This window comes from Chlorocebus sabaeus, chromosome 24 (genome assembly GCF_047675955.1).
Source record: "Chlorocebus sabaeus isolate Y175 chromosome 24, mChlSab1.0.hap1, whole genome shotgun sequence".
Taxonomy (NCBI): Eukaryota; Metazoa; Chordata; class Mammalia; order Primates; family Cercopithecidae; genus Chlorocebus; species Chlorocebus sabaeus.
In genome coordinates, this window is record NC_132927.1 from 37,929,233 (window position 1) to 37,943,461 (window position 14,229).

Sequence of the window (14,229 nt, forward strand, 5' to 3'; positions counted from 1 at the left end):
GGCACTGAGAAATTGTGACTCATCAAAGGCCGTTTAACACATTACTTAAATCAGTTGGGGCCTTTGTGTACTGCTGATGAGGATGTAAACTGGCATGGATAATGGTATGGTGGGAGGTTCTTCAGAAAATTAAACAGAATTACTGTATGATCTAGTACTTCTACTTCTGGATATTTGCCCAAAAGAATTGAAAGTGGGAACTGTAATAGGTATTTGTACAGCCATGTTCATAGCAGCATTACGTACAATAGCCCAAAGGTAGAAGCAACCCAAGTGTCCATCAACAGATGAATAGATAATAAGATGTGGTACGTGCACTCTGAACAAGCATTCATTTGGTTGCACAGGGCCAGATCAAGGTATACTGTGTTCTTTACCACTATTGACTTGACGCCTTTTTCCAGAATTTTGTGTCCACCTAAGATCAGACATTCTGGGAGCCTGGTGACTTCAAGAGTTCCTGATGTGAATAGTTGAATCCATTGGATGGTGTTTTGCATAGTTCTAAAAACAGTAGGGAAATCATGAGTGCTAAGTTGTGAACTGTAATTATTTGTCTTTGCCCTTAATTTTATAGTTTTGTGTGATCATTAGAAGCATAAACACAGAATTGTAGAGCTAGAAATAGTTTAAAAATATTTTGTCCACATTTCCTCATCTGTGGATTAGGAAACTGAGGCCCAGAGAGATGAAGGGACTTTACATACTAGAACGGAAAGAACACACCCTAGACCTCATTTGACTTCTGCCACTGGTTTTCAGTCTGTAAAGGTGTGATAATAACACCTACGGTGCGCACTTCAAATAACGCAGTATACATGAAAGAATTTTCCAAGTGGAATGCACAATACAAGAGTAAGTGATTAGTATTGCTAACTTGTGAGTAGTAATTTCACAACACACTTAGAGGTGTTATTATCCTCATCTTCTCCTTGAACAATTCAGCAACATCATCAAGGTTATTGCGTGCTTAATTTTACACAAGGCTGTGGTAGGCTTTTATTCCTGAGGAAATTGTATTTTTGTTTTTCCAGGAGCTTTTAAATCTTGACCAAAGATGCATAGGTGGGGGGTAAATAGCCAAATAGATATTGATCTGTTTATTTATATAGGCTTATATCAACGTATACGTGCATAGCAGGCATAGGTTCTGCAATACTCAGGTTCTGTGCAAGGTGCTAGAAATCCAGTGATGAGCAAGGCAAATATGATCCTGCTCTTGTGGAATTCACAGTCCAGTTGGGATGAGGAGGGAGAAAGAAATTTTAAAGAGCAATTATACCTTAACTGTATATTTACAATTGAATGAGAAAAAATTAAAATCCAAAGTTCTTTGAAAGCATTTATTTAACAGGCAGATCTAACATGACCTGGGCCACCAAAGGAGGCCATCTGGAGGATATGACATTTAATAAAGACTGAAGAGAAATTAGGCTTGAAAATGTGCAGAGGTCTTGAGAAAGGAGCAGTCCATTTGAGTAGCTCAGTGGCAGGCTGGTTAGAGTGTGATGAGCGAAGGGGTGAGGCAGTGAGAGCTTCAGGGGAGGAGGCTGAGGGAACAGTGAGAGCCCAAAGGACATCCTAGGCCACACAAAGGAGACTGGACTTTATCTGAAGTGCCAGCGTAAGTCTTTGAAGAATTCCAAGCAAGCATGAATGATGCAATCACTACTTCATGTGCAAAAGATCACCCTGGCTATTGTATTAAGAGTGGACCAACAGACTGAAGTATTTACTGATTAAGTGACTTCCAGGATTTCTTTCAAAATAATTCAGGAGTTGTGGGGAGGAACAGATGAAACAAGACTGGGCATGTGTCAGTAACCATCAAGACTGAGTGATGAGTATACATGAGGGTCTGTGTTACTGTTGTCTAAAATTTCCACAATGGAAAAGTTTTTAAAACCACCACATAAATGAATATCCTATACAAACAAGCTCAGCATGTGTATATGAAGAAACATTTCTAGCCTGTATAGAAAAAGTGATCTCCATCTTCACAAATGAGGGGAAATGGTTTACAATACAAATATACAGAAAGACCAGATGATGTGAGCCACATCCAAGCTGCCCTGTGGATCCTGGCCACATCTCTTAAATCCAAGTAAGAGTCTCGGGTTCCTGGCCTGGGAGTCTGTGTCACCCTGATGATTTTTTGCCACAGACAAAATTACCCGGTGGTTTTAGCACGACTCATTTCTTCAGCGTCCCTTGAGAAACTCTATGCCTTCTCAAGAAGTGTCCTTCAACCCCCAGGGTGGTAACAAAGGGTACCCCAAGGAAGCATTTTTAACAGAAAAGAGACCAGAGAAGGAGAGAATCCTCATTGTTGGACTTTGCCCCATGCTGCCTCCTTGGGGCCCTGGGAGATCCTTTCTCGGCTGGCTCTGCCCTTTCCCACTGGGAGGCAGGAAGAGCTGAGATCTCCAAGCCAGCCCTTCACAGTGCCTCTCTCTGCCATCTCAGTGTGGGAGGGGCATCTTTCCATGGCTTCCTGAGATGGAGAGTTGTTTAAGAAGGAAAGCTTGTTGAACTCCCTCTTACCTTTTTAAATGAAAGGTATTATTATTATTCTGTATCTGGGGAAACTGTTCAGACACCTGTTTATGTTACGTACCATAGAGTTACAGATGTTAAAGACCTCAGGGCTTCATCTGGCGTGATGTCAGCGAGTGCCTACATTCAGGATTGGGGAGGGTGTGTACTGTCCAGCATTCCTCTAAAACTGTGTGATTGGCAAGGCAGGCTCCAGCATCTTCTTCACCCTAATCTAGTATTACTGTCCCAACGGGCCCTCCCTGTCATCACCTTTACCACTGCCCTCTCCACCCACAACAGCCCCAAGGTTGTGGACTTGTGAGTTCTTTGTGTCTAGCTGTTCAAACATTTCCTATAGACGTGGGTAGTGGACAAAGGACTTGCTTGTGAGAACTTTTCCCATGGAGTGCAGAATCAGTGGGCGCGGGGGTAGTTAGAACACACACAGTTTTTAGCCCAGGATTTCTACTTGAAAAGAATTCCCTAAATCATTAACCAGGAATCGCACATCTAAAAGTAACTTTATATGCACCCAAATAAGCACACTGGAAAGACTATTTTTCTTGCTTCCACTTCTGTTTTTCTCATCTTTGTTTCAAATGTTTCTGTTTAATACTTAACATGTGCGTGCCTCAAAAGCAGCCTCACCTGCGACTCGCAGAGAATGAAGTATTCACACTGGCAGGGTCCTCAGAAGTTAACAGAACAAAGGCGTATGACGACACACGCATTTGTGTAAAGAAAAAATAAAAAGCATTCCAGCTGTTATTTCTTTCTTTCTTTCTTTCTTTCTTTTTTTTTATTTGGTTTGGGAATATACACTACCTGTTTTCTGGTGTCACCATGCCATCAGGTTTCTTAGGCTGGCAGTAAATTATCCCAAAATGCTGATAATGATGAGGCAAAAGAAAGTCTGTCATTTGCTTAGGGCTTCTGAGGTTCCGCTGAGTTTTGCCCTCGTCTAGGTCCAGAAAGGTTTAGGGAAGTCCCAGGCGAGTCAGCAGAGCTCAGGAAGCCGAAGCCTTGTCTCAGAGGTTAGTACTCCTTTGCTGAATCATCTCCAGGAAGAAATCACGTGGCTCAGGCTCTACTCAGGTGAAATCGGCACCTTTGTCTTTGAGCTCACACAGGTGCCTGGGCTAAACAAGTGCTGAAAGGAGCTGGGTGCATTCTCCTGAGTCACCTTTGTCGACTCTGGAAGCACTGTAAACTTGGCCTCAGAAGGAGATTATAAAGTGCTTTTGTTCCTAAGCTTTATAGAAATTAAAGTGTGTATATATGCATGTGGATTTCTCTGTCATCCAGCCTCTCAGATTTCGTCATCCGAGCATTGTCTGCAGGAATCCTGCTTGCCTCTATGCACAAAGGAGGGGGCACCACAGTTAATTCAGGGATCCTCTTTTAGCCCTAAGTGTGTCCCACATCTGTCGCCAGGCAGTGAATTCCAGGAGCATTGACTGTCTTCCTCTCCATTTCCCTACTCCCCTCCTGGGAGAGGCTGGAATGCTCAAGGAAGCCAACAAAGGTGGTCAGCCAGGAGAAGGCTGGGGAAGAGGAAGGAAAAATGGGACCTGAATAATGCAGAGGATCTAATCCCAGATCATTAGGGCTGGTTTTTCAAACACTGTTAGGGGAAATCCAAAAGAAAGTTATCAAAAGATCCTTGAGGAAGAGGAGTGGTTAACACACAGCCTGGCAGTCAGGACTGGAATGCCTGTCTGAGGAAAGGAAGCTGCCCCACAGGCCTCTTACCGAAACCCCTAGTGAGGTTAACACCCTTCAGAAAAGGAACCATTTGCTCACAGATCAAGGCCAGTGTCTGCAGAAAACAGAAAAACACTGCTCTTCCCAGAGATTTTGTATTTGGGTCTTTTTAAGTCATGTAATTTTGATTAAGTTCTTGTTCTCTACTTCTTTTTCCCTCATTAGATTGTGAGTTTCCTAAGGTGGGAGGTCCTTACATTTTGATAGCTGTGTAAAGGATTTTTTTTCTTTATTTTGAATATAGTACTCATGCTGCATGTCTCATTTCTCTCCATCTCTGGCAGGAAGATAAAGATGTCAAAGCTTTTGTAAAATGACCCTGGAAACTTTTCCTGTGTGGAGATTTGCTAACCAGTGTCTGTGGGTCAGAAAAGCTTTTTGTTTCAAGTTAGAAAAACTCTTGCAAACAAAAGTATTTGACTTTGTTGTTTTTTGTTTGTTTGTCCTTGCCAACTATCAAAGGTCAATAATTTTGGGCAGTTGATCATTAGATTTGGTTTGGATGCCAAAGATAATGTATATCCAGGATAAAGAAGGGTACTGGCCTCGATTTCATCAGAGAAGAATAAAGGATATTGTATAGTCCCCACTAGGGAATCTTAGTTTAGCACTCACTTCTCTTCAGTAGCTACATTTGGGGAATCATACCTGGAAAAAAGTAGTTTGTATAGCTTGGGCATGTAGGGTAGCAGCAGCTTTTTCTTAACACTTGGAAGTCATTGGAGAGCAGTGAAATCGCCCCATCAGTCAGAGCTGCTTGAGACTGGTTTATCAAGAATAAAAGCATGTTGTCTAACAGCGGGCATTGGAGCAACCGCATGACCATGGATTTCCATCTCCGAGACTCGCCTCTAACCTTTACCTACGGTTAATCAACATTGTCCCATGACAGGAGTGAAGATACAGGGAAGCAATAATGATTATAAAACACAGGAAAGGTGCGGGGTGTTGGGAGCCTTGGAAAGGAATTGAGTATGGGCTCATGAAGGGCTGCTGGATTCCAGTCACAGACAGCATGGAAAACACAGCCAGCAAGCCCATCACAGATTTGAGCACTCCCCTGCCCCACTGCAGGAACGGTATAGGGCATTTACTGTACTGAGTTTCATCAAGAGAAAATAAAGTACACTGTGTAGTGTGTCTCTGGAGATATCGCACAGAATATTCTGATGCCGGTCAGTTACAACCTGCCAGGTAAGGCACTGACCCGCCAGCATTCTCAAATATACAAGCATGCCCACTTCCTCCTTCACTGGCTCAGGGAGATCAGCTTGAGCAAGTTTATTTCACTTTATTTTTTATGAAGAAAAGCCCATTTCAAACTCAAGGAAAACAAAGCATCTGTAGCTGAGGGAAGGACAGTCTTCAAAATGCCAGCTTTTTTTCTCCTCCCAGAGTTTTTAGTGATAAATGCAAAAAGAGAAGAAAGAAAAGAGTCCCTTGATGTGGGCACAGACTGTGGAGGCTGCTGGTGTGGCCACCGACCTGACGCCGGACAGGCCAGTCCAGCTCTGCTTCAGATGTTTTCAGTGACACAATCCTCTCATCACTTAATGGTATTGAGTATTACAACCACATTATGTGTTTTAATTTTTCTTATGATATGCTTAGATATGCTTCCTTTAACTTCCACTCCCTGAACTTATTTCTCCCTGAAATTACTTCTCATCTAATCCCTCTTCTGGCCAACAGCTCTTTGAGTATTGAAAATTTTAAGTGTCCTTCTATCTTTTCCAGCATAAAGACCCTCAGTAGTTTGAAATAAAACCAGGTGTTCAGGCGGAAGGATGCCTGGGATTTTTTCCAGCCCTGTTACTTTTCTCTTCCTTCACTTAGCACCTGCACTGTATGTACTTGTCAGCCCTTCTCCTTCCATAGAATCAGAGGAAAAAGAATGTCACATGAGCCGGCAAAGAAGTACAACATAAGGAAACACACAGAGTGCTGTGAATTCTTATCAGGCGAAGTCCTGAGTGTCATTTATTAGGAGAAAATAAAGTAAACTGTGTAGTGATTCTCCTCACCTGTTGGTCCAAGTATCTTAACCCAGAATCCAAATAAGAAGATCGGTAGCCTCGAGAGGAAGTCTAGCACAGGGACTGAGAGCAAAGGCCTGAGTTCGAATCCTGACTGTAGCACTTCCAAACTATGTGACAGGTTACAGATGGGTCCGTTTCTCAGTTTCCTAATCTTTAAAATGGGAGTAATAACCACAGTTGCTGTAAGGATTATATCCAACAAATTTGGAACACTTAATGCCTAGTGCAACAAAAGAGTATGCAGCATACATATATAGTAGTAATGGCTACCACTTCTTAAGCGGTAACTTGTATCAAACTGTATCATTCTCTACTCTCCACTCCTGTAGCTTCCCCTTTCTGGATACCTGGCAGGGTGGGCCATTGCCATGAGTGTGCAGGTTACTAGTTCCAGCCCTCCCCAGCAAATTCCATCCAGATCCAATCTGAGCAGGCTAGAGCACTTCTCCTTCTCTTGGCTCGTCCAGTATTCCATAGCAGCACCATTCTGTATAAGAACCTGAACTTGGGAAGATCACAGTTTCCCCAGAGTGATTCTGGAAGTCTGTTGTCTTTCCTTTCCACCCTACCAAGCCCCATCCTACCCCCAGTGGACTGTCATCAGCCCCATCTTACATTTAAATGTCTGTCACTGCCTTCTCCTATGGAAAAGTGACTTATCAATGCCAGGTCCAAGCCTGGTGTCTTTCTTATACTGTGCAGCCACATTCCTGCATGACCACTGCCCTGAACTGGAGGGTGCTGCTAGCACAGGGTGTCTCCAGATCTCCCGAACAGCCGGCAGGATGGGTATGAAAGGAGAAGGTTTCTTCTCCTAACTGGGTCAGACTCTGTGTGTGCCAGCAGCATCCTTCAGACGGATACGCGCCTGCAACACGCATGCGTGATGTGCTTCTTGCCAGCCCCAGGTGGCCGTTAGGGACTATGGCCATGGCGAGGTTGGGCGTCATGGCTGTGAACCATACTCTATTCTGTGTCCTGTGCTCTTTCTCTGCCCTTTCTCCCCAGGACCCTCTTTAGAGCCATAAAATGCCTTTTCCCCATTTAGGATCATCGCTCTGGAATATTGGCAGGAAGGTTCTGTGGCATGGTTTCCTTCCCTTCTAATTTGCCAGCGTTAGCTGCTAACTCTCTCTCTCTGCCCTTTGTTTAAGGTCTGAAATTGAATGAATGGAGAAGGTCATTTTGTTTGCCCAACAGCCAAATCCAGCCATTGGGTAGAAAATACAGTGTTCTCTGGCTCCTGGAAGAAAATCTTATTAGACTAATTGCTTTATTTATATAACTTGTCCTCTTCCTGTGAAATCAGACAGATTTTGAAAGAGGAAAAAAATACTTTTAGCCATTACTTATATTTTAGTGAGTTTCAAAGTACATTTGGGTCCGGTTATTTCAAGACTGATAATGACACAGCATTAGTTTAAACTCTATAATCTGGAACATCCAACAACTCAAAACTGAAGCTGCCTCATGTGTAGCACAGCCCACAAGATGTGATAAGCACCATACCTGACACCAGATTTGTAACGAAGCTGCTCCATTGCACCCATCTTGCTGCATTTAGTATCTCTGTTCTGTTGTTAATACAGATACAGTTGCACATTAAAACTACTGTTTGTAGGCCGAGTTCAGTGGCTCACACCTGTAATCCCAGCACTTTGGGAGGCCGAGGCAGGCGGATCACTTGAGGTCAGGAGTTCAAAACTAAGCTGGCCAACATGGTGAAACCCCGTCTCTACCAAAAATACAAAAATTAGCTGGGCGTGGTGACGCGCACCTACAATCCCAGCTACTCAGGAGGCTGAGGCAAGAGAATCACTTGAGCTTAAGAGTTTGAGACCAGCCTGAACAACATAGGAAGATCCTATTTCAGAAATTTTTTTAAAAAGCAAGAAAAAGAAACATTGTTTTCCAAAGACCATTCCTCCCACTGCACTACTGGAGCCTAGGACAGTGAAGGCAGAAAGAGATCTTGTTCTCTCTTTCCTGGCTGTCGAGGAACAGGGAGAGCCAGTGGAGCCTCAGGGTCAAGGCTGACCTAAGAGTGCGGTCTCTCGGCAGCTTTCTATCTGTGCCGCTGCCTTTCAGTAGAACAGGATGGACTTACAAGTTTGGCATTTGGGTCCTATTAGGGACATAAGCAAATCACGGAAGTTTTCTGCAAAAGAATTATGCTGCCACTGTTCACAGCAGTGGGAACAGAGTGTTGAGGGACAGTGTATTCGAGCATAGGACAGCAACAAGATAGTCACAATACTGGCATTTCTTGAGGGCTTTCTTTGTGCCAGGCGCTTTATGTTAATTCTCTCATGGACTCATCATAACTTTTTGAAATATAGGAAAATCTTCATCTTAGAGTTGAGAAATCTAAGGCCCAGAGAAGCTAAGAAATTTGTCCAAGGTCACACAGTAACTCAGTGGTGAAAAATTACACAAACACAAGCAGTGATGCTGCAGATCCTGGCCAACCCTCCATGTCAGAGAAGCTGTTAGATCTTTCAGCCTTCCCTGGCTTGCAGGAGGCCTCCCAGGACATTCTTATACAAACCTGGCCCCGATCCCTTACGTGTCCCGTTAGAGCTAGCCTCAGGAGGGAGCATGTCTGCTTGCTTTCCCCTGCAGCCACACCTACTCTGTAGTCTGGGAAAAAAGCTGTTAAGTGTCTCATTCTCAGGGCCAGGTGTGCCTCTGAGTCGTTGAGCATCCTCTAGTTCAGTTCCACTGTAATGAGGGCCACAGCAGGAAGGGGAGCACAAAATGACTCCCCGAGTTTTTGACCCTTCTCTTTCTGCTGCTCTCCGGTGAGTCTGAGACTTACATTTGGGGGAGAATCCAGATTTTCCACCCTGGTCCCCTCACTCTCTGCAGTTTGTAAAGTGCTTTTCTTGGCCCTAGAAAACATTCTGCTTCCTTCAGTAAACGTGTGCAGAATATTTCATGAAGTCACATTATTTTCCTCTTTGGCCGACTTTCCCTCTTGGATCACAGTCAGGGAGAAGGTCAGCTGAGGTGAGGCAACTTTTCAGTGTGACCTTCGATGTGGATGAAAGTGATGGCCCTGAGCAGCACAGTTGTTAACTTACTGGCCTTTGGGTCCCATTAGGGACATAAGCAAATAATGAAAGTTTTCTGCAAAAGGATTATGCTGTCACCATCCACAGCAGTAGGAGCAGAGTGTTTAGGGAAAGGCCCGTGCCCAGCCTAGGATGGAAAGCTATCCACCTCCAACTCCACACATCTGCACCAACGTGAACTGTGAAAGATTTCAGCCCTGGGACTAATGTTGAGTGTTCCCTTACTTCCTCATCTTCACATCATTGGAGGGGGGTAGTGGTAGAAGGGCCACCCCACCACCACCATGACACACAAAGCTTCCACCCCCTTAGCATCACCCTGGACCCTTCTCCTCCTGGTCCTGGTTTCTGTTTCATGGTATTCATCCTCCTCTGGCCTCTTCATGAGCTCCTCCAGCTGCCACCCTGGCTGCTTCCCACTCTACATCAGGGGTCAGGAGCCATGAAAGTCCATGAGTGACGCCAGCCAGGTGGGAGGCGATAGCGGGTGGTGGAGCATGTGGCTGACTGGGCCTCTGATGCCCCATGAGAAGCAGCAGCCCCTGCTCCACTTCAGGCTGTTTCTATGGAAGAGGAGTGCAGGCGCCGTGTTCCTGAGCATCTCATTTTCCATGAGAAGCTGGAAAACCTGACTTTTCATGTGATATGACATTTCTTAGTGTTTAAATGTTTGAGAAGTAATTAAAATTATTTCAAAACGCATTATGTAGACCAAATAAAATGTGTCTGAGACCTAGGGCTGGTCTCAGTTTTGGTCTGTCTCTGTCCCTTTCCACAATCTAACCTATCCTCCCAGCTTTAGTGGTTACTCAAATTTCAATGTCTCTGAGCGTTAGATGGCCAGCCCTGGCCTGCACCCCAGATTTACCCTAGAATTCATCTGCATATGGGTGCCCACACACCTCCAGTGCAAAGCTGAGCCCATCAACCTCCCAGATTTGGCAGACTATAGGATCTCATTAAGTGTGAGCTGTTTTTGTCTTTGTTCCACTAACAAAACTACTACTACTACTAACACTGCTACTAATACTCATGCTACAAAGAATAATCTCTTGTTCCTCTTTTGTTCCCTGTTTCTGTTACTCGACACCACTGCCCCATCAGGCAGCCAGGGAGAACCTGTGATCTTGGACTCTTCACTCCCCTTCCAGGCATTTGGTGGATTGTGTTCATTCTTCCACAGCCTTCTAGAATGTGCTTCCAACTCTTCCTTCCGATTAACTAGAAACTCTCCTGGTTGCTGAACTTCTCGTGTGTTCTCAGCTATTGTCTCAGCCTCGAACTGCTAGCACCAGGTGCTGCCTCTCCATTTAAGATTTACTCATCACACTGTGGCTAGAGTCATCCCCTAAATTGCCGTGCAACTCTCATCACTCACCTCTGATGGATCCCACTGGCTACCCCCACGGTTCCTCAGCCATTCCTGCATGCCAGCTGTACCAGGCACTTGTATGCCTCTGTATTTGTGCTGGCTGTGTCCTCAGGCACATTTTCTTCCTTCATGCCTACTATGTTAATTCTATTCATCCTCATCTCTGGTCAAATGCCACCTCTTCCATGAGGCTGTCACTTGCCTTCCCACCACCAGCCCCAATGTTATTTGCCCCGTCCCTCTTCCAAACTCTCACAGACTTGATCTAAGTCTCTTTTCATTTCATCCAGCTGTGTATTATGAAGTTTGCTTGACTCTTCCCCCTTCTCTCGATTAGCTCCTGGGTGGAGAGACACTGTCTTTGTCATCTGCATGTCCCCGAGAAACCCCTAGTGTGCTGCTTTACATATAGTAGACTCCCTAAAAACCTTTGTCAATTGAATCAAAGTGCGTGTGTGTGTGTGTGTGTGTGTGTGTGTGTGTAAGTTGAGAATGGCTGCATCTAAAGGGCTCAGGCCAAGGTATTAAAAATAAAAACAAAACTGCTTGGTTATTCAAAAGGATTTATCAGAAGCCCAAGAGGCTAAGTATCAAGCTAGTGAAAGGGTTATTCTGCCTTTCCCCAATTCCAAGGGTGCAGTTTTTAGAGGACAGACGGTCGTGTTTGGTCTACTTGTCATCAGGCAAGGCCTCTTCCACAGTGCCCCATGGAAGCTTGGGTTCAGTGCCAGGGGCAGGGAGTAATGGGCAAGCCTCTTGGACACTGGGGCTTCAGCCACCCTGGCATATAGAGTCCCGCACTGTTTGTCTTGCCCAGAAGAACAAGCTGTACCCACCCATTCACAAGATGTCCTCTCTCACATCATTGGCAGGCCTGGGAATTTCCCACAGGCCATCTGGGTGTGTTCTGCCATCCTGTCTCCCGAGTTTTTTGCAGCATTATTTTTTGTTAACTAGCTCTTAGAATAGCAACTGCTCTTCCATCAGGAATTGTATCCCGTTGACTTTCCTAACGCAAGAATCTACTCATTTCTTTTTTGTAAGCATTTTCCCCCTTCCTGCCTGCATTGCACAGGCTTACTCAGTGAGAGCCCAAGTAGTGTGAACTAACTCCTAGCTCTTACAGAACTGAGTTGCTTATAAGATATGCATGTCCTGAATCCCCGGCGACCACTGTAAGTGCCTCGAATGGCAGCTGCTCTTATTGGGCCTGTGCCGCTCTGAATGCTGCTTTTACTTTTGGGTCCTGCCTCCAACCCAGAACCACCTGTGGCCTTTAATCCCTGTTACTAGGAGAGAGGAGAAGCAATTAAACCCTGTCAGTGTATTCATTTATTAGCTGCCCTTTGAAGCTTTTTTGAAAGCATTTTACAAGGTATATCCCTTCAGGTTGCTTAGGAACTTTTGCAGCCTCCTTCAGCATTATCATTTTCATTTGAATCAACACTGGCAGCTTGACACCTCTGGACACCTGGCATGGCAGGGGGGGCCACCTTCAAATACCGTCTTTCCATGTCTCCACCTTCAACACGATTTTCTCTGTAAATTCTGCTCCAAAACAATTTCTATAAACACAGCATTACTTTTGTCTTGTTCACAAATCAGATTTGGAAAGAGGTGCTTGAGGACTGTCATAAGTCTATTTAAAGATAGCTTGATTTAAATAAAAACAAAAACAAAACTTTTTATCCAAGACAATTTTCTTTCAATATGGGAAATTAGTTTCAATGTCTTTGAAATTGAGAACCACACTCCGGCCATGAAAAGTGAATTATCCTGTACTAGTCCTTGCTCAGGAAGTGATCAGAACATCTTTCCTGGCTATTTTGTGAAAGCAGATTTAGCTCAGCATATTTTGATAGGAACCCAGCAGTAAGGAAGTTTCCCAACTGATGGAAATACGGAGAAGCTGTATGCACACATTGCTTAGCTATGTGGCAGTGCTCATTTTAGTTTTTGGTCTATGGAGCAATGGAATCTCAGTCATTGAACCTACTTCAAAACAGCGGCGGTGGGGGGAACATCTTGAAGAAAAGCCTTTCATCTAGAGCTATGATATCTTCACTGCATAAAGAAAAGTGGCCAACTTGGTTTTTTCTAGAGCCAGGACACAGACCTTTTCAGTATGTCACCTTTGCTGCTTCTGCATACAGATCTTCAAAAATAACGACTCTCTCTCCTCTCTGCGGTCTCGTCAGAGAGCGGCAATCCTGGCCAGCTGGTCAGGTCACTCAGAAAAATGGCACAGCTGTTTCTGAAAGTAGCCCCATTCAGAAGATGTCTGCTGCCCACAACTGCAGTGCTGGGGAAAGGCACACTGTTATAAAGAGCTTCTTTTCTTTAAAGAGGAAAGAAAAATACATGGTGTTTACAGAAAAGAAAACTGGACCCTCCTGCTTTCTTTTAGTGGCCATGTCTGAAATGGAAGTGGGAAAAGCCATAAATCCACACAGGCAATCACGCCTTTAAGGCATGATTCATACTGACTGTGCTGCCTGTGATGGAAAACCCAGCTAGTTAAGCAAGACCTGCCAGAAAGTCTCGCACAGCTCCTCTGCCATGGCTGATGCCTGCTGTCTTGTGACATGCTGGTTGTATGTGAATGAATGATTGACGCTTTCTGTCTCTCTCACTCAGTTCATGACCAAGAACCCCACCATGCGCTTGGGCAGCCTGACTCAGGGAGGTGAGCACGCCATCTTGAGACATCCGTTTTTTAAGGAAATCGACTGGGCCCAGCTGAACCATCGCCAACTGGAACCACCTTTCAGACCCAGAATTGTAAGTGTCCCAGGCTGTCACAGAGATTTTCCTTTCTTCAGATGTCACAGCATTCCACCAAAGTCCATAGAACAGCTAGATAGCCCCTGTGGGTGACAGACCAGAAATTCAGCCGGTCACTACACAGGGCAGCCTCCCGTGGGGGGAACCTGGGCTCCTTGTCCATGGGACAACATGTCTTCATGTGCCCAGGTTAATTCTTACGAAGTTTCACCTCTTGTTTACCCAATCTCCAACTTCCCTTAACCTAAATTAAAATCTTGTAGGGTAGAAGAGGCCTGAAACTTTGCAGGTTTCCCCAAAAGAGTTTGGCTAATTGAGAAAGTCATTGTTCTAGCCAATTTCCTCATGCTCCTTGGGGCAGTTTTTATGCCTTTTCTAAGCCCCTGAGAAAGCAGAGAGGGTGTGAGATGTTGCTTACTTCACTGAGCCTGGCCTCTTGGCTTGGGAGAGCCTGGATCTGGAATAGCTGCTGCAGTGCAGAGCCCAGGCCAGGCTCCCTTTGACCAAAGAAATACTGGGAGCTCCAGGGGCTCCTCTCCAAGCTCTGCAGCTGAGGGGGTGGGTTTCCAGTGGGTGGTCCCGCTTGTGGTCTGAGAGCTGAGCTCGTGCTCATCTGTGGGTCAAGAGCTCCACAGTGGGAAGGCAGAGAAGCCAGGCT

General features: G+C 45.0%; 1 protein-coding gene across 2 annotated transcripts in view; it reads left to right on the forward strand.

The window, feature by feature from the left end:
* PRKCH (protein kinase C eta) overlaps positions 1–14,229 on the forward strand; it is a 231,216-nt gene that overhangs the window by 214,552 nt on the left and 2,435 nt on the right. For both annotated transcript variants that reach the window (XM_007986896.3, XM_007986897.3), the window contains exon 13: positions 13,425–13,568. In XM_007986896.3, coding sequence (XP_007985087.1) covers positions 13,425–13,568 — 144 coding nt within the window. The remainder of the gene's footprint in view (positions 1–13,424; positions 13,569–14,229) is intronic.